The sequence below is a fragment of the Dermacentor andersoni genome, chromosome 9 (genome assembly GCF_023375885.2).
Source record: "Dermacentor andersoni chromosome 9, qqDerAnde1_hic_scaffold, whole genome shotgun sequence".
In the NCBI taxonomy this organism is placed as follows: Eukaryota; Metazoa; Arthropoda; class Arachnida; order Ixodida; family Ixodidae; genus Dermacentor; species Dermacentor andersoni.
The window spans coordinates 11,544,550-11,570,113 of record NC_092822.1 but is presented as its reverse complement, the minus strand read 5'-3'; the positions used below and the strand labels follow the sequence as shown (position 1 = coordinate 11,570,113).

At 44.8% G+C, this 25,564-nt stretch overlaps 2 protein-coding genes across 2 annotated transcripts in view; one reads left to right on the top strand and one right to left on the bottom strand.

Annotated features, from left to right (window-relative positions):
* The first annotated feature begins 366 nt into the window (after positions 1 to 366).
* LOC126527029 (mitochondrial ribonuclease P protein 1 homolog) lies at positions 367 to 8,893 on the top strand. The gene is made up of 5 exons (XM_050174739.2): positions 367 to 1,291; positions 3,349 to 3,688; positions 5,891 to 5,990; positions 7,276 to 7,458; positions 8,817 to 8,893. Exons 1-5 carry the CDS (start codon positions 665 to 667, stop codon positions 8,851 to 8,853), a joined length of 1,287 nt encoding a protein of 428 aa, XP_050030696.1. The 5' UTR covers positions 367 to 664; the 3' UTR covers positions 8,854 to 8,893.
* Positions 8,894 to 12,360: 3,467 nt separating this feature from the next.
* The window catches only part of RtcB (RtcB RNA ligase), a 35,513-nt gene continuing 22,309 nt past the window's right edge, over positions 12,361 to 25,564 (bottom strand). The window contains exons 8-11 of the mRNA XM_050174738.3: positions 20,909 to 21,068; positions 20,267 to 20,442; positions 14,797 to 14,985; positions 12,361 to 14,213 (exon numbers count right to left, since the gene is read on the bottom strand). Of these exons, the coding sequence (XP_050030695.1) occupies positions 13,875 to 14,213; positions 14,797 to 14,985; positions 20,267 to 20,442; positions 20,909 to 21,068 (864 nt within the window). The 3' untranslated portion in view covers positions 12,361 to 13,874. The remainder of the gene's footprint in view (positions 14,214 to 14,796; positions 14,986 to 20,266; positions 20,443 to 20,908; positions 21,069 to 25,564) is intronic.

The window sequence follows — 25,564 nt, the reverse complement described above, 5'->3', positions numbered from 1 at the left end:
GAGTTTCAGGTGTGAACGCTTCGCTGAATTCATATCCACACGTCTAGTTTTCGCTCTTCGCTGTAAAACGATGGACGTTAGACGAGAAACCAGCTCTGGCACTGTAATACACGACATGACGCCTTCTCCAACGCATTGCTGCGCACGAGAACTGGGCTAGCAGACGAACTTTTGCGCGAATTTTTCGAGTTGGTCTCACGACGAAGGGGGTATCATGTAAAGTTTTGTAGTTTAGTAAAATGCGTTTAAAAACGTACGTAAAACAAATGAGTTTTCATTTAATTTACTCAGATGTTTTGCGCACGTGCGGCTTGCAACAAACGTAAATGAAAAGAAACCATTGCGAATGCGCCAACCCAAGCCGGAGCCAAATCCAAAATTACATGGTCAGCATGTGCGTTTGCAGTGCCTTGCTCGGCACCTCATCAGAGTGTGCTTAGTTTATGAGGGTTACTTTCAAATGTGGTCTACTTTACTATTTATCTGCCAGAAATCTGACAGCTGTCCGTCACAGCAGAACTCACGGATCATGTTTGTGTGCTTTTCGCTCGTTTTGAAAACAGCGTGATCTGTGTAAAGTGAAGTGCGGAGTAGCGCCATCGCAAATCTCGGAATTTGATTTGGAAAAGGACACGAAGATCCTGGTATATAGCATTCAAGAATCATGGCTAAGTACCTTTCGAGGATTTCTGTGCTTTTCACCCGGTGCTGCGCGCCCGCGTGGGGTGTCGGTACTGCGCACTTCGGACAGTGTTTACCGAGCCCTCGAGGGCACTTCAGTGTGAACAGTGTAGCGCCGTTCTCGCTTCGATCGTTTTCAACTGCAGCAGACGTTTCGAAAGCAACGGACGCTCAAAATGAGGAACCCGACAAATCTGCTGCCCCTGTTCAAAACACCGAAATGACAGTGGACGATTTCAAGGAGCTCATAACGAGCGATGAGACGAGACGACGGATTCACCTTGTCCTACTCGAGTACGTGAGCTGTCGTGACACTGTGGGACGCGTACCTTCTGTGTTGAGCGTTGAGGACATGGAGAAGCTGCTCGGTATCCGTTCTCCCCTGCAAAGGGCGAAGTACTTCAACTACCTGTTCAAGACTGAGATGGCAACGCGCGCTCTTAAGCGACGCAAGGAACAACGCAGATTAGAGCGGCTCGCAGCGAAGGAAGAGAAGTTGAAGAAGGCCGCTGAGGACGGCTCGATTAACCACATCCAGTACGGCATCGAGAACACAATTTTTCTTTTCATCCGGGATCAATCGATTCACAGGTTTCAGAATTACAGACAGGTAGGGGCGCGCGACATTCTGCTGAGCTGTGGTTTATTCATACTCGGCAATGCGCCGATAACGAAAAAGTTGTGCTAGAAATAGCTCTTGCTACACACACGTTCTTAAAGGCAAACCAACCAACCAACCAACATACATTCCTGTTGGGGAGAGACGAAGTGCATCGACACTAGGTTTCTCCTAAAGGAACGCATGTGATGCTCCATTTAATTTTAAAAGTGATGCAAAGAGACCACCATGCTGATTTTCCAAATTTATTTTCTCAACATAAAATTTCCCAGCACACTAATATAGTATTTATGTTTTATATTTCTGAAAATTCATAACAGAGTTTGCGGAACTAAGCTTCTTCATTATGATTATTACTATTAATATCACTTTAATGTGCATGCTGAAAAAGGTTCATGTACAATATTCTTGGAACGTCTGTGGTACGATACCCAAAATTGGACGTCCGGCGGATGTCCTCTTTGATTTTGCAATTCTTTTTTTTTTCTCCAACAACCTAAATTATGACCTATCCCCTCTAGTGGATTCTACACCATGAAGGATTGACCAACCAAGCTTGCTGCTGTAGGTCGCTGTGTTTCTCAAACTGGGTTTTTTGGGTGCTTTGAGCTCTTTGCTTCAAGACAGACGCAACAGTAGCCCATTGGTGTATGGCTGAGTCAAGTGGATGTTGAAAACTTGTAATAGAGGCACTGAGGAAGGTTTCCTGTGTGCGGCCAAATAAGTTGATCACTGGGCAGTTGTGAGCAGGCACTGTAGTGGGGCAGAGTCAGTCTTCGCATGTGCAGCATTCCAAAGAACACAGTCACGTGCATACGTTGAGTTGTATGGTAGACCATAGGGAATTTTCAGAGAATGGAAAGAAGCTTTCCTCTGAGGCAACAAACAGTGTTAGGTTAAATAAACGGACACACACAAGAGAAGGGAATGGGACAGGGCACCACTCGCAGTTGTGAGTGGCACCCTGTCCCGTTCTCTTGTGTGTGTCCGTTTATTTGGCGTCCTTATATTTTGTAATGAACAGCTACCAACTAGCCCAACAGGAAGTGCTTTTAAGGTGTTAGGCTAGTTTGTGACCATCAGATTGTGCAGCTGCATATAATGTGTCACACCTATTTGAACACACAATTTCCAGTATAGAAAGCCATACATTCCCTTTGTTAAGAGGTACAGACTATTTGCCACTTTGAGCAGAAAGTCTCTTATCACATCATCAAAGCTTCGCTGTCACCATCATGGTAAAGAAAAAGCTGGCTCTACAAAATTGGACCGGCTCCAGAGTAACCCGACTTAAGTTGTTTGTTCACAGATAACTGTAATGAATTCAGAAAAAACATATTAATGGGTACAAACACAATTTCTGGTTAAAAAAGCATCGATTTCCAGGTAGGTCATACGTGCGCATATGACCATTGTTGGTCAGCTTATAGTGTATTTAGCTGTATGTGTTGACGGCTTTGAAGCAGTTTTCTGCTTTTTCACGCACAACCAGCAAACAGAGTTAGTAAAGGAACCACAAAGAAAAAAATTAACATGTGATAGGCTACAGATTACAATGTGCTTATAAGGAAGCAATAAATCCATAGCATCAATTTAGGTACAATCCATGTGTAGATAAGTTTCCATGATGAATTATCAGGAATGCACATCTTTTGCTTATATGGTCAGGTTATTCTTTTTTTTGTACAACTTCTTTTGCATGCTTAGTTCTGTGCTCACTTATTGTCGTATAGACATATCTGAATGTTTGCTTTTGCTGTATTCCATGTACAAGTGGGGCTCAGGTTTCTTTCAAGCGAATTTCTAACTTTTTGCCTGGCCCATCCAGCATCTTCCTGATGTAAACCAATAAATAAACAAGAATTGCAGTTATTGGCTTTTCACTGGAAATGTCTGACAGGAACCACAGTGGCTGAGGCACCAGTTTTCCTAGTTCTCTGGTCAGTCCATATACATTGTAAACTAAAGTATGTTACCGATTTTCATACATAGTTGTAGTGTGCTTGCATTCTCTGTGTGTGGTTATGAATCTTTGTCTCACTCTGCAGGCTTATGCTGCCATGTTTGGGCAGACATTGGTGTTTGACCTGGACTACGAGCAGGAAATGTCAAATCGCGAGTTGATCAATGCTGCTGACCAGCTGCAAGAAGTGTTTGCCGCAAACAGGCTCTCTCCAGATCCGTTCAATCTGGTCTTCTGTGGTCTGAAAGGCGAGCAGTACAAGCATCACGTATACAAGGCCATACCTCACTTGGGCAAGCCAAGCTGTCTCATAACTGTCACAGAGAACAGCTACCTTGACCTGTATCCAAAGGAAAAGTTGGTCTACCTGACACCTGATGCAAGGCAGCCGCTCCGCTACAGTGATGATGCTATCTACATCGTAGGTATGGTCACGCCATTGTTTTTAAAGGAGTACTGACGCATATTTTTGATGAAGTAGAAAATCTACTGCACTCTGCACATTAGGGGGGACGACGGTCCTAAAGATGTTGTTTATTTATTGGCATATCTTGATGAAATTTGGCATGCAGGTGCAGCATTGAATGGAGATATCAAATGTTATCCTGTGACTTGCAATACGCCCAAGTGTAACAATAATGATAGTGACCAATACTGCTGATTCGACAATTACCACTGCCTAGATGGAGGTGGGTGAGGGTGAGAATTGGGATTTTAGCAAACAGCGTATCTTTATCAGCTGCCCGCAAGATTATTATTAAAGCGAAGCTTTCCTTGTGAATCCCCTGGAATTTCCTGACCTGCTTTTCTTTCCTGATGCTGCTGCTGCGTTGCCAAAGAGCTCACAAAAAAAAATGTAAAACCAGTTCCACGCAGTGAAAGCTGTCAAAACAGTGAAGCTGGTGGTCGTTTTCTCAAGTTTGAACTTGTGTTTAGCGCGATTTTCATGAAAGTCTTTTGTCTTGTCGTCACCGTTTTGCTAGATTTGGGCTTCGGTTCTGAATTGCGCACACTCTACTGTTGCGTGAGGTTGTGATCAAGCCACAGTCTATCACACACCTTGCAGCTGTAGCCGCGCTCACGGCTGAGGAATTTTCTCTTGAACCATCCATCAGCACCCTCCATGGGAGGAATTTCTCTGTCAACGTTTCTGCTTGGCCTCCTACTCTCGAAATTGGGTTTAGCTTGCCTATGCTGGCACTTGGCTTGGGTTGCCTTCTCTTGAAAGTGGGATTGGCTTGCTTCCACCGGCGCTTGGCTCGCGCTTCCTGTTCTCAATTCTCAGTGATAGTGGCTTCCCTCCACTGGCGCGCTGCTTGCATGTTTTGCTCTTGAAGCTTGGGATTTGCACGTCGGTGCTGCCCCTCTCATGCGAGCTCACGCTGAGCGGAACTTATGTGGCAAAAGGGCACGCACTGGCGAAACACCTGCTCCTGTTACTTCTTCCCCCCCCCTCCCCTGGCACCCGCTCTGATTGGTCTGCTCCCATCCCAGCGGGGCCGCGCTACTACCCTCAGTGTGCCTTCTGGCAGTGAGCTCCGGAACCGGGCCCTGCATGACACAGGAAGGCGAAGGATCAACTTTGAACAGCTCCGCTGTTAAAAAAATTTTAATTACGTGCCTGATCGTGGAATTGAACATCGGCCCCTGGCACAGCAGCCCGACGCTTCAAATATTAGGCCACAGTGGCACCAACGCCATCTAGCTCCGAGATTATTGCTGTGTGTCACGTTGCATAACATGGGTGCGCCATATTTTTCTGCACACCGAAGATTCAGGAATCAAATGGTCAAATTTACAGCAGTTGATTAACTGCTTCACATAGATTCCAAGATGTGTGTTGGATTTGCGTAATTTTTATTGTTATTATTATTACTTGGTTTGAAAATGTACATACAGTGGACAGATAGAGAATGAAGCTAAGAAGCAGGCTGTAGATGGCCACCGAAAGGGCCACAATGCCTGCCTACTTTTCGAGAAGGTGGAAATAGAAACAGAATGGAAGAGAGGAAAAAAGAAAGAAAAGAGCAAACGATATGACAGGTCACAAAGACTAAAGCAGATCATCAACAAAGAATAGAGTATGGCAGTAAGAACAGAAAAAAATCACCACAGGGTAATAACTAATACTACTCACAAATGAAGGTCTTTTCACTGGAAAGCAAAGGAAGTATGCTCAGATGGGAAGCCAGATTAGTTTCTTCTAGAGAACAAAGGAGAGTGCAGTTAGCCTTGTTCCAACAAGGCACACAACCACTGCGATACAGCATTCATCAATGGTCATACACTGTAGGTTAAGAAAGGTTGCCTGCATTGTACAAACGAAGCATGGCGGTAGAGCCACTTGTTAGAGTTACCATATAGGCTCTATTAGGGCTCCCTAAAGGGAGCCTATTCAGTGACCCTACACCGGTTAACTCGACATCTCTCTTTCCACTTTCTTTTCAACGGCAGCTGCCACATATTACTCCTAGTTAGGCTTGAGACTGACTGCTATGAGCTTCCATGTTAGCATTCATGTTCCTCATAACACACTGCCAGACCTCAGCCAGCAGATGTCTTTTGTTCTATTTCATGCTACTGTATGTACATAAAATACAACCACGTTAAATGGTTGGTTTGTGCAGGTGCCATGGTTGACCTCGGCACCCAGATGCCATACTCCGTGGCTCGAGCCAAGAGACAAGGAATCAGTTTTGCTAGGCTTCCTCTGGACGAGTACCTGCAGTGAGTGTTTATATTATGCCTTGTGACCCGGTCATGTAATTTATGTCAGCCCATCTCCACTGGGGTGTGTTGGTACTTTAGTGAGAAAGTTGCTAAATTTAGTGAGCTTTAGTCACTTTAACTACAGCATTACCTTTCTGAAGTCTTACTGACTTTTAATGTAGTAAATAGGTAGTGATTTGCCCTGGCAAAATTCTTTGAGGCTTTGGCTAATTTTGGTGCCTCATCTCCACGTTATTCCAAGGGGATAGGCACTGCCATTTATCGCTGCTTTTAAAGGCTTACCAAAAGCTTATTAGAGAGCCATGTTGGTACATCAATGCACTCACAAAAAGTAACTTAAAGCTATATTTTAGAAAACATTAAAAGGGACATCTACAAACAGTAGGTAGTGTCCGAAACAGGGTTATGTGTTTGCAGCTCTGAAATTGCTTTCAGCAAATCTGATTTGCAAAGAGCATTGCCTTCGATATTTATGTCTGTTACTCCAAGAAAGCAGTCACTGGGCACTGGATTAGGGCACCACCTACTGAAACAAAGACAAAATTCCGAGCAAGTCATCATCATCACGTAGCGACTAAAAATGGAGCGATTTGGGTTGCAACCTGGAAACAAAGTTACCGATACTGCATTGTGCTGCCTTGCTGTAATACCTTGCTGAAAGGTTTGTCGAAGTGTTTAATGCACAGATTCATTTAGTATGTTTAGTGCACATTTCAATAACAGTGAGTTGAACTTGAAAAGAGCATTTGTGGATCTTTCCAAAAACGTGTATTATTTTGTGCCTTCTTGTTCCTTGTCCGTGCTACAACTCGCTCGTTTCAACATGAACCAACAAGCCTGCGCACGTTGTCACTCTCATTGGTGTGGTCGGAGGCAGTTGTGTTCCTTTGACTGTGTGAGCCACTCAAGAGATCTCAGCCACGCTGCTTCAGGCTCCCTAAGGCCCCGCTTCAGAGAGCCTGAAAGATGAAAAATTTGAAGTGTATAAAGGCCAAAATTTGCAAGCGATAGTTTTATGAGACTAGATATATGTGGATTTGAAATAGACATGAAAGGAGGGATGTAAGCGAGATATACAAGTGTGTGCAGTATGTGAACAGACTTGTCCAAAATTACTAGAGCTTGTTCAAGTGACTCATGTTCCTCTTATGGTTCTCAAGATAGTGTGAACGAGACTTTGTGGTGGAAGCCATTTGTACCTGCATTTGGCCTGCATTTTCCAAACTTTGCAAGCTTGTCCCTGGTAGAATGTGAATGTTCACAAGCTACATGTTGCACCCAGGTGGGGCCAGTCGTCTTCCAAGACGCTCGCTCTGAATCACATCACTCGCATCCTTCTCGACATGAAAGCCACCAAGGACTGGAATGAGGCGTTCAAGGCAATTCCCTCAAGGAAGCTCAAGACTGCTGAACAGCTTAAAGCAGAACAACAGTTCCGGGTCGCCAAAGAACACAAGAAGGAGAGGTGACTTAAGGCGGCTTTTATCTTAGATCACAGTGGTGTACAGCTAACTTTGCTTAATTGTGCAAAGACAAGTACCAGAGCCCTTCCTTTGTATCACCTATGAAGCATGCATTGAAGAGGATACAAAATTGGGCAAGTTGGTACATGGAGCAGCTTTCACTTAGGACTCTCCAACATAGCTGATGGTATTTGCTAGCTGCTGAAGGCTTTCGAGCCGAGCTAGGCTTATGTAGTTAGTCAAAATATAATACATGTAGTTCAATTTGCAACCCTCAGCAGCAGCAGTAAATGCCATGTTTCTGGCTTAGTATATTTGTCAAGTAAATGTCAAGCTGAAATTCATCCCAATGGCAGACACCAAAAATTGTGCGATAGTTGCTATGGGATCACTAATTAAATTGTTAATAAATTTGGCAATACAGTTGTAGTTGTGCAATTGAACCTGGTCAGGTCACAAGGCTTGTTGACCTAGTCTGAAACAGCTTCTCGTACCTCTCTGTGGCTACATTCCGGTGCACAGTTGATATTATTCATATTTATAGTTCACGCACAAGTCACGGAATCTTTTTTGTGGCTAGCTTGTAATCCATTTCATACACAGCAGGCAACGCAGGGAAACTAGAGGGTCTTATATCACTTCTCACATTCATGGACAAAAAATAGCACATCACATATAAAAGACAGGTATGAATCATGTAACATTAACTTTCATACGTTTATGCAGGAAAATATGCAATTATTACATCCAAGGCGTTACAAATCTGAACCTATATTTAACACCAAATGAATAGAGTATGTTTTTACAACCAGCGGCCACTGTGCTCATGAATAAAGGACAGTATGTCATGTTGAATACTGGTAGGAAGAAGGGGCACTAATAATACGTTTTGATGCAACCTTAATTTGGTAAGTTGTGGAGTGTTACATTTCAAGATAACAGCATTGCGAAATGTGCGGAGCAAGACTTCTACGACTGCACTACTCATGTAGCTCCTGCTGCACGCCACATGCCGAGCATGATGCGGAGTACGGTCCCGAGCAGTTCTGAAACTCCTGTAAACTTATCCACAATCTTCATCTTTGTCAACATTGAAAAATGTGTAGGAAACATTTATACCTGTGGCAACCACTTGTGGCTACAAGAGCAAACTTGCTGTCATGTTGCAAATATGGCAGAAAATTGAGAAATTTCTGGTATAGTTCAATTACTATAGTGGGATCTCCTTAATTTGAACTTCCGTTTTGTTCGAACTGAGGCTGTGGTCCTGCCAAAATTATGTGAATTTCAGTGTGCGAAAACGCCTGGTACTACTGCCATGCTTGAAACTATTGCTAATCTTGTGACATTTTTTTTTCAGGGTGCTGAAGAAGTTCAACTTGAACAATAAACAATAATCAAGCCTTAAATAAAAGGTTGTAGAGACAACACAAAAAATTTTTGCGTGCATCATTCCTGTCTTATAGTTGAATGACTTGCTATGCTAACTGCAAACATCCTAAAACCCTTAGATGTGGAGGTTGCAATGCCACAGGAGTCCCAACAAGCATTTTTGACTTTTCACGCTTTTTGTTCCGTTGAAGTAAAATCACTCTAAACTTCAGAAAAAGTACTGGCAGGTGCCAGAACACTTGCCAAACAAACAAGAACACATGCACTGAACTGCAAATTTTTTTTTTGTGTGTGAGCATCATTGTCATATCCGACTTTATTGCTGCACGATGTCAGCAAATTTTGCTCGATATCATGACATCACAATGCTGCTAAGTTGGGCATCTTGAAACACCTTTAGCATCAAATTAATATAGCCTGTAGGTGTTCATACCTGCTAAGCGTGATCCTTTCTTGTGCAAGATGCGTGTGATACTAGTTTCTACAGCTTTAAATATGTGTCAGTACTCCTTTAATGATCCATAAGTGCCCTGCACATTGGCATAGTTTCTTACAAATAAAGAAATTAAGGCAGATACTATTTTTGATGATTATCTGTCATGTGAAGCACTTATGAAAGGTATAGATGAAAATGTGTGCAAAGAGCGGGGGCGATGGTATAATGACAATGATTTGATAATGGCAGTGAGGCGACCATGCTATGACGACTGCATGATGGCAATGTCGTGACAACGATGGCATGCTGATGAGATGACTGTAAAAATTATTACAATGATACAACGACAATGTGTTGATGATGGCCTGATCATGAAGAGATGACAAAGATGGAATCACGACGACGGTGTGACGACAAAGGTATGACAACAATGGTTTGACGACAGGGCAATCATTACAATAAAATTACCCAGATGGAAGGACCATGACGGCGACATTGTGATGACAACGGCATGATGATGATGAGAATAAAGACAACGGTATGACGAGGATATGACAACACAGTAACAACGGAGAAAAACGGGGGAAGATGACAACGGCATGACGACGAAAGACTGATCACTGTCATGAAGGCAATGAAATGACAAAATGACAGCATGGCAACAACGGTATGCTAGTGGAGCTCACATGCATCACATGCTGCACCAAGCCACCTTAATTTGCATTACTGTACCTAATGTTTGTTTTCACTATTTCTGGTATTGGCCAATCAGGCTAGCTTATTTCGTACTATTTCTGGTGTTTGCACTATCTGTAGTATAAGCCTACATTTTTGTACACAAAATTGGTGTGACCTTGCTTTAACCTTGGCACCAACAAGGCAAAGAAATGCTTTGCACTTTAAATAGGTTGTGGCCTTTCTTGTGCAACAAAGTATTGCAACCACAGCTCCACTACATAGTCCTCTAACCCAGGACAGGAGCAGGACGGCTTGCATATAGAAGCCAAGCCAGTAGGCTTTCAATCATGAAACCAATGTGCAGTTCCTGTCCTCATATTCAACTGTGCAGCAAATCTGAAGCAAATAAGAAATTTAGGATCTGCACACTTGCCCTGCTAGATCACTTTAGGTTATGGAAATGCATCCTGCAAGTAATGTTAGGTTACCTTATTCCTCACTTTTTACAAAGTAATTCTGCACTTCGAGTGCACAGTGCAGGCATTACATTATGTATGTTCACCACTCGCCAAAATCTTTAGTAGTGGGCTGTGGCTAACGAGAGCCCAAGGACTTTCAAAGGGTGTGAAAACTTTATACAGCTTCAATGTCTTTGATGTACAAGTTGCTTGAATTTTTGTATATATCTGCAAAACCTTTTTCGCCCCCATCTTAAAAGGGCAAAACTGGGTAACATCTTCACAAAATTCTCACTGAACTGAGACATCAGCAACTCACTAAGACAAAAAATTAAATTATGGGGCTTTACATGCCAAAACTGTGATCTGATTGTGAGGCATGCCGTAGTAGGGGACTTCGAAAGTTTGGACCACCCGAGGTTCTTTAATGTGCACCTAAATCTAAGTACACAGGTGTTTTCGCATTTGGCTCCCATCGAAATGCGGTCGCTGTAACGGGGATATGATCTCGCAACCTGGTGCTTAGCAGCCCAACACTATAGCCACTAAGCAACCACGGCAGGCTCACTTAAAGATGAATAGATGGAGTATGTTTGCAATGGAATGGCTGCTAGTGTGGCGAGTAAATTTGCTCAATGTGGCAAAAATTATTGGGACACTTAACTGAAGTTTTCCCCACCATATGAGAGCCTCAAAGAGTTTCCACGACCTAACATTTTCATGCCTGTAGGAAAAGCAGCAGTTTTTGAGTAGTCCAGCAAGTACTTTTTTTTTCCTACCACAGAGCATGCTTGACCCTAAATTGTATGGTACCAAATTGCAGGAAGTTGTCCCAAACAGTGGCTATTCAAAAATAAATGTGAAGAAAAAGATATCTAAACAATTTTGTCAAAGTTGTAATAAATAAGTCATTGCTGCTTTGTACAAGTTAAACTTGGCAAATGTTTATATTACATATACATTTTCCAAGCAAAGGACCTTGCAATATTCCAGCAAATATCACCTTTCTATGCAAAGAATTTCTTGATATGTACTATATAAAGGTTAGACCTAGTGACTAACCCTAGTGGGATATCAAGGTTACTAGCGGCCACCTTTAGGCACAATATGTTATTCCCTGCGCAGCCACCAGCAAATGATCCCGACCAAAGGATGTTAACACTTTGCAGGTAAGAACTGTAACATTTAGAATATGCAGGATATCTTCTTATCAGTGCACAAGTGCTTTGAAACGGTTCAAGAAAGCAACTCCATGCTGAAATTTGACAAACCAAAGTTGTCATACGTGTCAGTGCCGCTTCCAAAGTCCCAGAACTTGTGTGCAGATGTATTGGAATCCATAGCAATGCGACGTTTCTGTGGATGTGTGTTGCACAATGCTGATGCTATCTTGGAAACTATGAGCACTCATCGCACCAACCACGCCCCTTCTCCAGAGGTGCTTTAAAAATCCCCATGCATGAGAAACAGAAAAGTGAAACTGAATAAATAGTTCCTGAACAACCCAATAGATCACGCCAGCTACCTGCGAGTGCCCAGAAAGCAGCAAAATGAAAATTTGAAACCATCAATAGCAGCCTATTGATGGGAACAGGTGCTACAGGAAAGTGCTGAAAGTTACCTTTTTGAGTGAAATAAAATGGTACCTCTGACAACTAAAACAATAGCCACCTAGCAAACAGCAGTGATGTTCCAACTGCATTTTTGCAGAGACTTATTCAAATATCAATGAAATGTCCCTCACTTACATACTGGCAATCTCCCCCGCCCTCGCCCATTTTTTTTTACACATTGCTATCTGCAAGACTGCACTTTTTAAATGCTTGCAAACAGCAGTCAAGACTTAGTTGGGACAGTCAGAAACATCTAGAGAAAGCCTCACTCTGCATGTCTTCATGTCCTTGCTTTATGAAAAGGGGTGAACAACGAAGCACACAAGATTTGTCATGCTCAAAAATCACTTTACTTGCTCATAGCAGTTGCAAACAGCAGCCAGCTGCTGTGTCGTCATGTACTTGCTCAGTGACAAGTATGCAATATGTCAAATAAATACATGTCAAAGTGAATTGGGCCGTACCAACTCACTTCTACAGGAAGGAAAGACAAGCACGCACACTGTAGACAACATGCAAATTGATAGAAATGTTTTCCAAAAAAGCATGGAGACATTGCTGCCATCAGAAATCTCTGCAAAGTTAATCTCTTTTGTTTTATGTGCAAGATCATGCAGTTGCAATTATACATATAGATCCCACGAGTAGGACACAGCAATTGCTTTATATAACACTTTTAAATTCCATCAAGAAAAGAAGCATGAGTAACGAAGGGCAAAGCACGAGGTTACTTGAGGGTCAACAAAAAACATTACTATAGCCGGTGACAACCTAGGAATAAAAGGTCATGTATGCTGTCCAGCGAAAACACAATTTACATAGATGTGCCAGCCAATTAGGTTTGCTTACGTCCGTACCGTCTAGTGTTCTTTAGAGTTTAAAACGGCTGGTTTTCTCTGTACAGATCTGTCTTTGTGTCACTGGTTTTAAGATGGAACCTGAATGTCTTGGCCAATTTCATGAGTGATCCCGATATTAGTGCTCATCCAAAGGTAAACTTTTGGCTTGAGACAACAAGCTTTTGTTTTCCAGTTAACCTAGCAATTGCATCATCAGACCAAGGCAAGTCATTATGCTGTGAGCAACTTCAGCTGGTTTGGCTCTTTCAGGGATGAAGGGCAAGTGCACTGTGTTTTTGTGGGTAGAGCTTGTACTCAATTATTAGGTTCTCATCGACAACAGCTGCAGCACTTCAGCTACCAACACCGTACTGTTACACTTGTACAGCTGACCAAAACAGTTCTTGGAGCATAAAAATTGTAAAAAAAAGGGGGGGGGGGGGAGGCGGAGGGATAAAATTTGCTTATGCCCTCACCTCAAAGCCAAAAATTTCCAAGAGGAGTGTGACGACTGTATGGAGAAGTAAACTGCATCTAATTTAATTTTCTCACACTCTGTGCTCCAAAACGTTTGTGGCTTGGGGGAATACCTCTTTTCTTCGACCAGAAGTGATGACAGCTTGAAGTTTTTATTATATGAGCTGTATTTGAAATGAAGCTTGGTACCAGTCATCAAATAGCTGTCCATAGTGGCTTGAATATGAACGGAGGGCACATAATAAAATAAAAAGAAGACGGAAAGATAAGGAAAACACCAGGTTTCATCCTTGCGGTGCCACCAGCTAGGGCGGTCCAAGGGCATTCATTGAATCAGACATCACCAGGGCACATAGATTCAGCCTCTAATCAGTCAACAGATGCAAACACACACATAAACACACAAACTTGTTCTTGTAACAAACCCCTTAGTGGAAACCATGCTCCCACGTCAGTCCTGAACACTAAAGTTTGGAAATGTGGCCTCATTGACACCTTCCAGTCACCGAAGATAAACAATCTTAATCAGCCCTTGATGACAGCGATAGGCCTGAGCTTGATGCACTTGCGGCTGATGCCAGCCTCATGGCAGGTGTTTACGACATCTGTCACATTCTTGTACGACTCTGGAGCCTCCTCCATGACCAGCTTTGGCGAGGCCACGCGAATCGAGATGCCCATCTCATTCAGCTTGTCCAGTACATCCTGGTAGTCAAGGTTTCGCCGTGACTTGGCCCGAGAAAGTGCACGGCCGGCGCCGTGACAAGTCGTACCAAATGTCTCGCCCATGCCCTGCTCAGTGCCCGTCAGGACGTAGCTGCAGGTCCCCATCGTGCCGCCAATCAGCACTGGTTGGCCACTCAGCTATTTTGTAGACAAAAAAGAAAAAAAAAAAAAAGAACAGCAGTAGTGAGAAAGTAATTCGCAGTCTAATAACACATGTGAGAAAAAAAAAAAAAAGTGATGCGGCTGCATGGACTTGCATGCAGGACACAGAAGCATAGATGCCTGCCCAAGGCAGCTCTGAGCAGGGGGATGCCAGCAAACAGAATGGAAAAGCAAGAAAGTAAACTGCGAGGAAGGCAAAGACAAAGATGAAGATAGGACACATGACTTACAATTGACTTCAGTAAGATGTCCAGAAAAAAAAAATACAAGAAAAAAACAGCGCATGTGTAACACAGTTATAATCAACACTTCTATGCAATCAGGAACGATGATGGCACACTCACACAGCTGTCAGGGTCTAGATTTTGGATATGGAAAGCTTCCAGAAATTCTCTTTGACCAGAAGAAAGTGTTCACAATTCCTGGAAGCTTTCCATTCAAAGGGCATACCCACTGTTATAAATGTGGGTGAACCTGGGAATGCAAAATCGCATTTTAGTTTTGAGTAACACATACTAATGGTACGTGTTACAAAGCAATGCTCAACTGCCCTGCCCACCTGGTAGTCCACGGGAATGAGAGGGTGGTGAGGAGGAAAGGCTCGTGTCGAGCCCTTGCGGTGCACGAGCAAGGTGCGCATCTTGCCATCCACCACGTGCTGCTCCACCTTGGCAATGTTGTGTGACACGTCATAGATCACGTGCATGTCTAGGTCATCTGGGGTTGTGTTGTATGCTTTGGCAAATGCCTGCAGGCACAGAAAGCATATTATGAAATATATGATGGCACAAATGGCAGTTCTCGCAAAGTTTAGGAAAGACATGAAATGTGGTTTATGAGACCAGTTAAGACAAGCATTCAATTTTTTTTTTCTCCGGTACAGGACTGTGATGCATGACGGGCAAAGTATGAGCGGTACAGACCGCCAGTGACATAGCCAGATGCGGGGGGGTCACGCAGGCACGTGCCAACCCCCGCTCCCATCCCCCCAAATTTGTCAGTATGCCACCTGGTAACCTCCACCCCCCGAACCCCTTAAAAAACTGTCTATATTATAATAATAGTATCCTTTTGAAGAACTACAATATATATATATATGACATCGCAGATTACTTGTAGAGTCGCCAGAGCAGTACAGTAAAAGCTTGTTAATTCGAATTCCGCGGGGATGCTACGAAAATTCGAATTATACAAAATTTTAACTAATGAAAGTCAGAGATAAAAAATGCTCGGCTAAAGCACGTATATGGACCGACGTAGCGTGAGCATGCGCACATATGCTACGTCACGTTGGCGGGAACAAAAATGTCTATATAGTTCGAAAGCACCGGCACAGCAGACGTAACCAGACGCAGACAACGCGGTCTGACGTGCACGACGTCGTATCGCTAGATCCACGCATTGCCTTGACCCAGAATACACTGCGCGATGGAAAAAACAAACAAGAACAGGTGCCCACGCCGCTTCGCCGACGGTCGCAGACAGCCGTTCAAAGCGGCGCATGGGTTGGGGATCATACTGCGCATGCTCCGAAGAGAACAGCTGATGGCACGCATGTCGAAGTCTAGAGGGGATGGCATTTTGCCTGGCGCAAAGCAAGTGGCGTAGTGTGACTGGCCGCGAGTGACGGGCGCCATAAACGTCAGACCATAAAAGCGCCATTGCGCCGCCAACGCTCGCCGCAGAAACAAGAGCTGCGCTCTAAAATGCACCCGTGAAACGCACCACAACCTGCTGCGACATTGGTCTCCGAATCTCAAAGGCCTTGCTTTTTGGTACTACAAGCACTGATAAACGTCACGGCCGCCATGTTTCAGACATTACCAGGCGCTGCTGCTCGGCAGAACACCTCATAGAGAAAGAGCGTAGCCTCCAAGATGTAACCAAAAGATGTAAAGAAAGAAAAAAAAAAGAAGAAGAAATATGCTGCACCTCGTCTGCGTTTTTATCTTGAAGGTCTTGAGAGGGAGATAACTGACCTGCAACAGAGGCCCTGGCATGGAGGAAGGAAAATACTAGGAGGGAGCATCACATGACAATTTTGAAACCTAGTCATAAAAATTTAGAGGAATCAGATGATGGGAAATAGGCCCTCACGTGATAGGAAAGCGGCAGCTTTGGTCAGCTTGCTTTGGTTGTGTCTGCTGTCGGGGTTTTGGAATATGCGTACATAGTCGGCGTGGCAAACGCATGCTGAGGTTGAGTGAAGAAATTCAAGTGTGTGAAGCAGTCAAGTGTATGTTATGTCAGTCGGGTATAGCACCGAACCACCACTCGGCTCACCGCTTTAGCAAGCAGCAGACAGGCGCCAATGCAGTAGTGAACAAAGGCATCAGCATTATGCTCAACAACCTGTGAAGACCTGCTTAAAGACTGGTCGCGTTGCGGGGTGGTTTCAAGGAAACCAGGAGACCTTTCGCCCTGCAAATGCGTGAAGGCAACCGAGTCGCTCTTCTCATAGCGATTAGTCGCGTTTGGAGGCACCTTCTGGGAAACAATATGCCTTTCGCCCCTGCAAACATGTGCAGGAGCTCAAGCGAGCATCCAGGATCCGTAGCGACTGCTTTTCCATGTGAAAAAAATTTGTTCCATTTTGTGCCCATTGATAGACGGGCAAGCCAGGGACCCCGACCATATTTGAGATCGTGCTGGCCCACTGGCAGACAGTCCGAGTCGACGCTGTCGTCTTGCTCAATGCCTTCCACCTCTTAACAGACCGGCGAGAACTCAATAGGCCCATCTCAACAGCGTAAGAATATCGCACTACACAATCTTACAAAATAGTGCAAGTAAATCTCAAGGAAAGGCGTCAAATTCGGCGTTTAGAGTGCAGGGTAATGCTATTTATTTCTTTCACAACGAAAAATGCACAGCAGAACCTTTTACTAAGCAAACATGTGACAAAAAACTATCCCGCAAAAGATCTTGTCTCATCCTATATAGGCGCTAGACAGCGGAAGAAAAATTAGGAAGAAAATACGCACCGGAGTTTCAAGTACACAACAGCTGATTTCACGAAATAATAGACCAAGCTCGGACCTGCGTGCTCTGCATGGTTTTCGAGGTGAGTGTGCTGACTAACTGCGGTTGTAAGTGCAAGTGATGATTTAAGGGGGGACGTGGCTTTGAAAATAAACTTCCTTATTTCTTCATGGATCTTGATGAAAATTGGCACAAATCTTTAGAATGTCTTCCTGATGCTTCCATAGAAGTTTCAGAGTGATATCTTGGTAACATTTTATTCAATTTTATTGAGCAGAATTTTTCTCCCTCTTACTTTCTGGAGAGCCTGGGGAACTTAAAAAACGTGACAGAAGGCTTGTTAAGTATTGACTGCATAGCCAAATGGGTGCTGAAGGTCGTGACATTCTTGCATTCGTTTTTTTTTTTTGCAACACAAATTTTTCGGTGTGCCATATTTTATGTTACCTTCACATCAAATACACTTTCAGGTTAGACGAATAGCCATATCGTAAACTAACAAAGGGTCAAGATAAGAAAGCAAGAATATCACGACCTGCACTGCATCCCAACGAACATGAAAAAAAAAAAAAAAAAACGGAGTCAGAATATTTTAAACAGTAACAAAGAAATCAGCTTCAGAAACTGAGCAGAAAGGCAGAAAAACAGTTTTCAGAAAACGGCTCTCAAAGTTTCACCTTCTCTTCAGTTCTCTAAAAGGCACCAAATTTGTAGTCTTTGGGGTGTTTTCTGATGTGGGGCTTCTTGTACATGTGGCCTCTGGTCTGGTGTGCTTCCCCCCCCCCCTTTTTTTTTCTTTTTATAGGGCATTCTTTGCTGCTGCTGCTCTACAAAGAGCGTGGTGCCTAGGTTTCAAACCAAGTGTCGTGCAGAACTCTGAGTGGGAATGAATATAGTTCCAGTGTACATTCAGGCAGCCTGTACCCGCAAGCTGCCCGATTGATAGCAATCTCCAGTACAATCAGCAAGGCTTCTTTTTGGTAGAATTGACCAAGTTACTGAATGAAGGCTCTGAGTGTCAGCAGCCTCCAAAGTCATTTTTACTTGACAATGGCTGTAGAACTTAGGATCAGAGAGCCAGTGATAGATATGCAGCTGCTAGGTGCTTTCCAGAATTGTACTTTTGTATGATGCCTCGATCACTTCTGCAGCCAGGTGTCTGTGCCATCCCAAGGGGCCTATGAACAGAGCTCATGATGAGGTTCTCTTCATGAAGGGGTGGTATGACAGATATTACTACGAGCCATCGTTACAATAGAGTGAACACGCAATATGCTTGGTTGCGGGTCCGAGATGATGACGCGCGTAATGCCTAGCCGCAGATACAAGGAGCCGATGCGCGATGTGCTTAGTCGCGCGAAATGCCTAGCCGTGGGCTCGAGGAGTCAACCCTCGATACACTTATTCGCGCAGTCCGAGGTGTTGACACGTGAAATGCCTAGTCGCGGGCTCGAGGAGTCGACCCTCGATACGCCTATTCGCGCAGACTGAGGTGCCGACGCACGAAATGCCTAGTTGCGGGCTCGAGGAGTCGACACTCGACGCGCTTATTCGCGCAGTCTTAGGTGTAGACGTGCAAAATGCCTAGTCGCGGGCTCAAGGAGTCGACACTCGACGCGCTTATTCGTACAGTCGGAGACGCCGATGCACTAAATGCTTAGGTGAGGGTCCGAGAAGTCCGCGTGCGATGTGCATGATTGCCGAGTCAGAGACTCCCTATGCGCGAAATGTTTAGCCACGTGCCTGAGAATTGCGTGCGCAATGTGCTTCGTCACGAATTCCGAAACACCAAGTGCTGAAAGGCTTAGCCGTATGTACGAGGATTCCGCGCGTGAATCTTGGTCGCGAGGTCCACGTTGCCGATGCTTGGAATGCTTAGCTGCGAGTGTGAAACGTCCACAAGCGTAGGGATCGGCCACGCTACTGCGATGTCCGCGTAGCGCCAGTTTTGACACGTTGAGATTATGGCGAGTGGAGACGTCCAGACTCGCGAGGTGCAAAGAACCAAGCAAACTATGCGAGCTCTGGACCAATGGCGAACCACGCTGGAGTCACGTGGCGGGCGCAGCCAATCGCAGACTCCAACACGACCTTCAATCATTTGCTTTTTGTGCGCTTGTTTCTGCATGGAGATCACTGAGCGGCAAATTTGAAGACGGAGAAACGCGCTTTCCGTCTCGCCGGCGTTCCGCCGGACGGCGCTCGGTCGCGCAGTTCCGGAGATGTGGCTTGAAAAACGCTGTTCTTTCTTGATTTCCATGAGATTTTTCGCCACCTTGGCTGATAAAACAAATTTTTTAGAGCACTTCTAAGTGGCTTACAGTGATGATATTGCTACGGAACAGCCGCCACAGTGAGGCTGCACTGAGGAGGAAGAAGACCGACGTGGGCCTGCTTGATATAGCGTCGCCATTTTGGCCTTCCGTTAGCTTCCTTGTAAATAAATTGTATATAGTATTGGGCTCCAGCTACACGTAACATTAATTTGGTGGAGGTGCGGGTGTGGGTATCAGATAGAAAAAGGGTTTTAGAAACTGAAAATTAGATTTTCGAAAAATCAATTTTTTGACAATTTTTTGCGATGCAAAAGCCGCGTCCCCCCTTAAGAGGGGAAAAGAAATTCACCGGTAATTACAATACTCCCCAACGCGAAATTTGAGCACAGCTCTTATAGCGTTTTTATTTCGCAATATATTGGCTGGCACAGACAATTTGTCTCATGCGGCACACAGCAGCCGCTGCAGACAGACCTCTGCTCATGCAGAGCTTTGGTGAACCTACGATATGCGCTATTCTGGTGCCATCCCGTAGTCATTGCGGCCGGAGGGGCCGCCTTGCACGGCACTACGCTTTTCTTCTCACGCTTTCATTATACCCTCCTCCTCCGCTTTCCTCCTCATGGTTCCACTGCACCCTCCTCGCGCTCCCTTTGCTATCACAGACTTTAATCTCATCCTTTGCTGTGTTCATTCGCTTGGTTACGACGTGCGACACCAACGCTTGCCACAGGAACGGGTGCCTAAAAGCTGCACTCTAAATAAACTCACCTGACGGCTCAGAAAAGTCATGCTGCTGCGGTTGACCCAGGCAAAGTTTGCTGCGGCTGCCATCGACTTCAGGTAGTCCTGTCCCTCAGCGGAGCGAATGAGGGCGCAGGCCAGCTGCCGGTCATTGACCTCGATCTTGTCCCGCTTCATGGCTTTCTCCATGGCCACCAATGCATCTGCCCAGACAATGGATAGATATAGAAATTGCCTCAGCATGTGTGCACATTCGATTGACAACAAACAGCAATAATGAAGAGGTTCAGCTGCTGTCATACAATGGGATTTCAACACAGATATTTCTGTATTACGTCCATGCCCAACAGTCCTTCAAATCATCCAGCAGGCAAAACCTTTGCGCTCGCTAACTGCAGGCTATTTCAAGAACCTGATATGCCCTGCACCTGTGTTGCAAATTTCAAAGATGGAAGCTATACTGTGGCTGATCCCTAGCACACCTTGCTTGCTATTTGTTACTTTAGGAGATCAGCACTAATCTGGCTTAACTCAACAGCTTGCGGTAGTGTACCTTGCATGACACTGTCTTGGCCACTACCTCCACACTAGTTACCTCAAATGGACCTCACTTCATCTTGCATGCCTAATCCCTACATCGCACAACATGATGCAAATGGCATGACTCACCGGTAGCCACTTGGTGTCCAAACCCTCTGCTGCCACTATGGATCATGACACATACTTGACCACAACGCTCAATTCCCATCTTGGCTGCATTATTCTTGTCATAAATCTCCTCTACTACTTGGATCTCAGCATAGTGATTGCCAGCACCCAGGGTTCCCAGCTAAGACACAAGTGGATGAGGTAAAGGGATCAAGCAGAAAATGGACAAAAGTTCAATTGCAAAAGAAGGAACTTGTACGCACAACTATAGTGAAATGGCACAAATGTAAGTAACTCTTGCAAAAAAGCAAACTTCAAGCAAATTTGCCGTGGTTCAGAGGTTGAACTTAGGACCCCCACTAAAGCAGGACAGTCTTAATAAGAACTAAGCTCCAAAGGCCAAATTAATTGACAGCTTGGAGCATGAGAAACAATGCAAACCAAGTAAGTTTTGCAAAAATGTGCAGCTGGATGTGTTTCATTCCTGCTCGTGGGGTGGTGGTCTGAATGAGAATGGACCTGCCTGTCTTGCAACCTAAAGGCCATTTTCGAATATAGTGGCGCGTGTACTCATCAACATATGACGATTGGCTGCTGGCATATTGTAGGAACGTGCAACCCACATTTACTTGTGATTTGCCGTGAAGGTATGCTAACATCACTAGCAACTTCTATTTAAACAGACTGGTCTGGTTCCCCACTGCGCCAGTTTCTAATATGTCCCGAAAAAAAAGAAAAAAAGAAAGAAATAAACACTGAGCAACCACTTTGACTCGTACACCATGCACTGCAGTCCCGTGTGGCCGGGAGGCACGAACCTCTAGGGTTCGCATTGTGATCAGTATGTAACTACATCGATGACCCTTCCACGCCACAGCACAAATGACTTGCAACATCTAAATCGGGAACAGAATCAAATTTCATTACTATATATAAATTTGTGGGTGGAGCTTGTATTGTGTCTTGTTAGGTTCTCACTGACTAGAGCTACAGCGCTTCACCTACCAACAATACAAAATGCAATATACAGGAGGAGGTCCTGCAGTCAGAGACTGAGCTGCAACTAACTTGCACAAAAACAAAATAAACAAGTAAGCTTTTGCGCATCTCACAATTCATTAGCACCAGGACCCTGCTTATGGCGCGGGGTAACTCTGGGGAGGCAGGTGGGTTTCCACGAGGCAAGAAAGTTTGGGAACTCCTACCGTAAGCCATTACAGGGGCATGGGCATGTGCCGAAATACGCAGAGTGCGACAAATAACCCAGTGAAAGCAATTTAACTTGCTTTGCCAAGCAAGGCCATGTGGATCTGTCCAAGTGTTACTAGGGTCCAAAATATAGACCAGTATGCATATAATATTTCACGATGATAAAAACCACATTTTTGCAAGGATGGGTGCTCCCCGCACAACTTTGCTTATGACTTTATTCACACTGAGGGCACCAGTCCCTGCTTGACGTTTGTAGAAGTTTTCCTTCAAGGGCTACATGGGCAGCCCCATCACCATATGAACATGAATCTAAACATGTTTGGCTTAACCTGGGAACTTGCACGAAGCTGGCAACAAGCTGTTCACTAGGAAGGTCTTGGGCATCCTTTCAAATGTAGAGTTATATTTCATGACGAATCCCTCACACACAGAAGCAAATGCTCAGGAACTCACCAATGCCAACTTTACAATGTGTCTCTGCCCAGACCCCCAGAACTGTAGACATGTCAATTACATTGACCCACTGGATAAGACTTACTTTCCCCGATGTCTAGCACCAATGACACTGGAATCTCAAACAAGGGCAGCCCAGGAAGCAGTGACAAGTTTCAAGACGTTGCTGCATTTTTCGAATTTTTGAGTTGGCATGGAGTGGTAGATGCTGACAAAGACAGCACTGTTACTCAGAGTTATGCTACGTTATAACACTGGTCCTTATTTGGAAAAAAAGAACAAAATAAAGGCAGCAAGCAACAGTCAATATATCGAGTCACGGTTGTCTAGTCCAACTAGCATGTATGCAACAAGAAGTTACAAATCATCTGGCCGAGATGGACAGGGATGGAGCAGAGATGTCAATAACGGAGCTCAGAGGCCACTGAAAGCGTTAAACACGCCATCTCCCATCGAAAGCACCTCTTTTCAGCCAGCCCTCGGAAGATTTTCAAGCACTAACAGCATCGGGTCTTTAGCCGATCCTAACGCAGACCTTTCTTTTTTAAATTGAAAATTGGACCTAGAACTGTGTTTGCAGCGTTCACATGATTTATGGATTATACCTATGTATTGCAGCAAAGCTGACTTTAAAATCCATGCGGCAAAGCTGACCTTAGGAAATTGCCCGCCATTGTGCAACATGCATTGTCCATTTTTCTTACTAAAAAATTGGGTAAGTTGACCCACCGGATAGCCCAATCAATTTCGTCGGTCCTGTCAGGGTTCAATTAACAGAAGTTGATTGTAGTGCGGTTTTTGCCACAATAAAAATGATTATTTGTACATGTTTCTTTCATATTCATCTTAAGCATCTGTGACTTTACCTCTTCTCATAATGCTCTCTACCTCACCTCTTCAGTGTCACTGTCGTCATACCTATACTACTATATACTACTAGATACTGAACTTTCCTGTCAGCCACTTCGTCAAGGTTTTGGAATTGCCAAGGTCAAGGAATTGGCTGGTTCAAAACACTGCAGAAACACATAATGCAGTTTCGGTGTAGTTAAAAAAGTGTAAGAAATGTACATCTACATACACATAATACAGTCGACTCTCGTTACAACGGACCCTGATAATCAGACTAGAAACATCCGTTTTACCCAAACTCCATAATATTCGAAACGCTTCACTTCCGAAACTTTGGTCGCAATGTCTAACAATGTTACTGCAAAGTGAACGTATAAGTACGTTAGTATAAGCAAGTACGGACCAGAGCACAAGAAAAAATGAACAGGACAACGCTGAACCCCTTATACGTTCACCATGCACCAACTGGCCCAGCAAACCCCACTATGTTACTGAAAAGAGCGACTGACGAACGTCCAAACTATGTGTCCGCGGATAGTCGCGGTCAAAACGAAGTGAGGAAGCGCGGCAGCAGCTGCGACTGAATTGACCTTCATGCTGTCTCTCGTTTCAATGCAAACTAAAGGTCGAAAGCACAGCACACACAAAGCTACCGGCACTGGGCGCACTCTGTCCACATCGCAGGTCGCTTTCAATATACGGCACCGGCGCAGGCGTGCACTTTGTCCATATCGCAGATTGCTTTTAAGATACGGTCTCGCGCAGCCACATCATAAGCAGCAGCCGCCGGAGTATAACCCCCCTCTTCTTTGCCTCCCCTGGTACCCCACACCCAAAAGAAGACGGCACATTTCCTCCTTTCTTCCCGCATTCCTCTCCCTCTCGCGCGCGATATTGAGCTGCGATCGTTGACTGACCCCCGCAATTCAGTTGCCAGCCCATGTCGACATGGCATAAGTACGTTTTATACGCCCGATGATGAAAAAAAAGAAAAAAAAGCTGCCCCTAATTTTATTTGCTGTAGCCGATAGTCCGCTGTAGCGCGGTTCATTAAAAGCGAACTTGGTTCCATCAATAAAATAGATAGAACAAACTTAGGTTGAAACATGGTCCGTTATATCCAAAAGTTTGTTGTATATGGGTCTGTTGTAACGAGCGTAGACTGTATACTCTTAACCCTTTCGCTGTCACGGACGTACCGGTACGTCATCGCGCTTCCCCCCCATAGTGTCTCTGACGTACCGGTACATTCTCTATCGTGCGTTCAAAATTTCGCGCCTGAGCGCAATGCTGGCGCTCCTGGACTGGCCACGCCATCTGTTGACTCTTTCTACAAGTTCGTACTTTCGCCCCGATCTGTGTTAGTACATGTATTGAAGAGTACGGTGCGACTGCCACTCCCCTTTTTTGCTGAGTGGCGCGGCGGCTCCGCGTTCGCTGGATCATGCGTCGCGCGCGTGGTTATGGGTTCAAGGGTTGTTCTGCCATCTCCGCTGGTTTGAAGGTTATTATTTTTCTTCTGTTGGTGTGTCTGCTACGGCGCGTCATGTTCAGGTGCACTCGCCCATTGCCTCTCCGAAAAGAGTGACTCGAGTGCTGCTTTCGCTCTCTCGCTGCACCCTCGCTTCCGACTTGCAGCAGTAAACGTAAAGCCCTTCACACTTCGTTTTAGCCTTTTTCCATCTCCCTCTGTCTTCTTGATCACACAACGTCCCATTTCTCTCCGTTGTGCGGGCGACTGAAAGCGCATCCTCCCTGCGCGCGGTTACTTTCGGATGGCTGAGCGGCACGGACCTTCGTCTGCTCATTGGAGCGGTAGCTTTTCCTATTCAGAATACGAGCAGAGCTTGGATTTGGACTCGGACAGTGTCTCATGCGAGGAAGAGATGAGTTCCGCATCGTCAGATTCGGATGTTGAACGGATGTTATAGTCAGGCTGATGATGATGATGGTTACTAACAACAGCTGCAGAACACTGAAATGTGCATATTGCATTGACTATGTTATTTGTATACCAATCATAATCAAAAGTATATTGCTATGTTCATTCCCTGTTATGCTCGTTCCCTGAAACCAAGCCGACACTGGGGGTGCGTTACGGCCAGAAAGGTCCGACAGAGAAAGGGTTAATAGGAGCTTACGACAACAGCAAGAAAAACA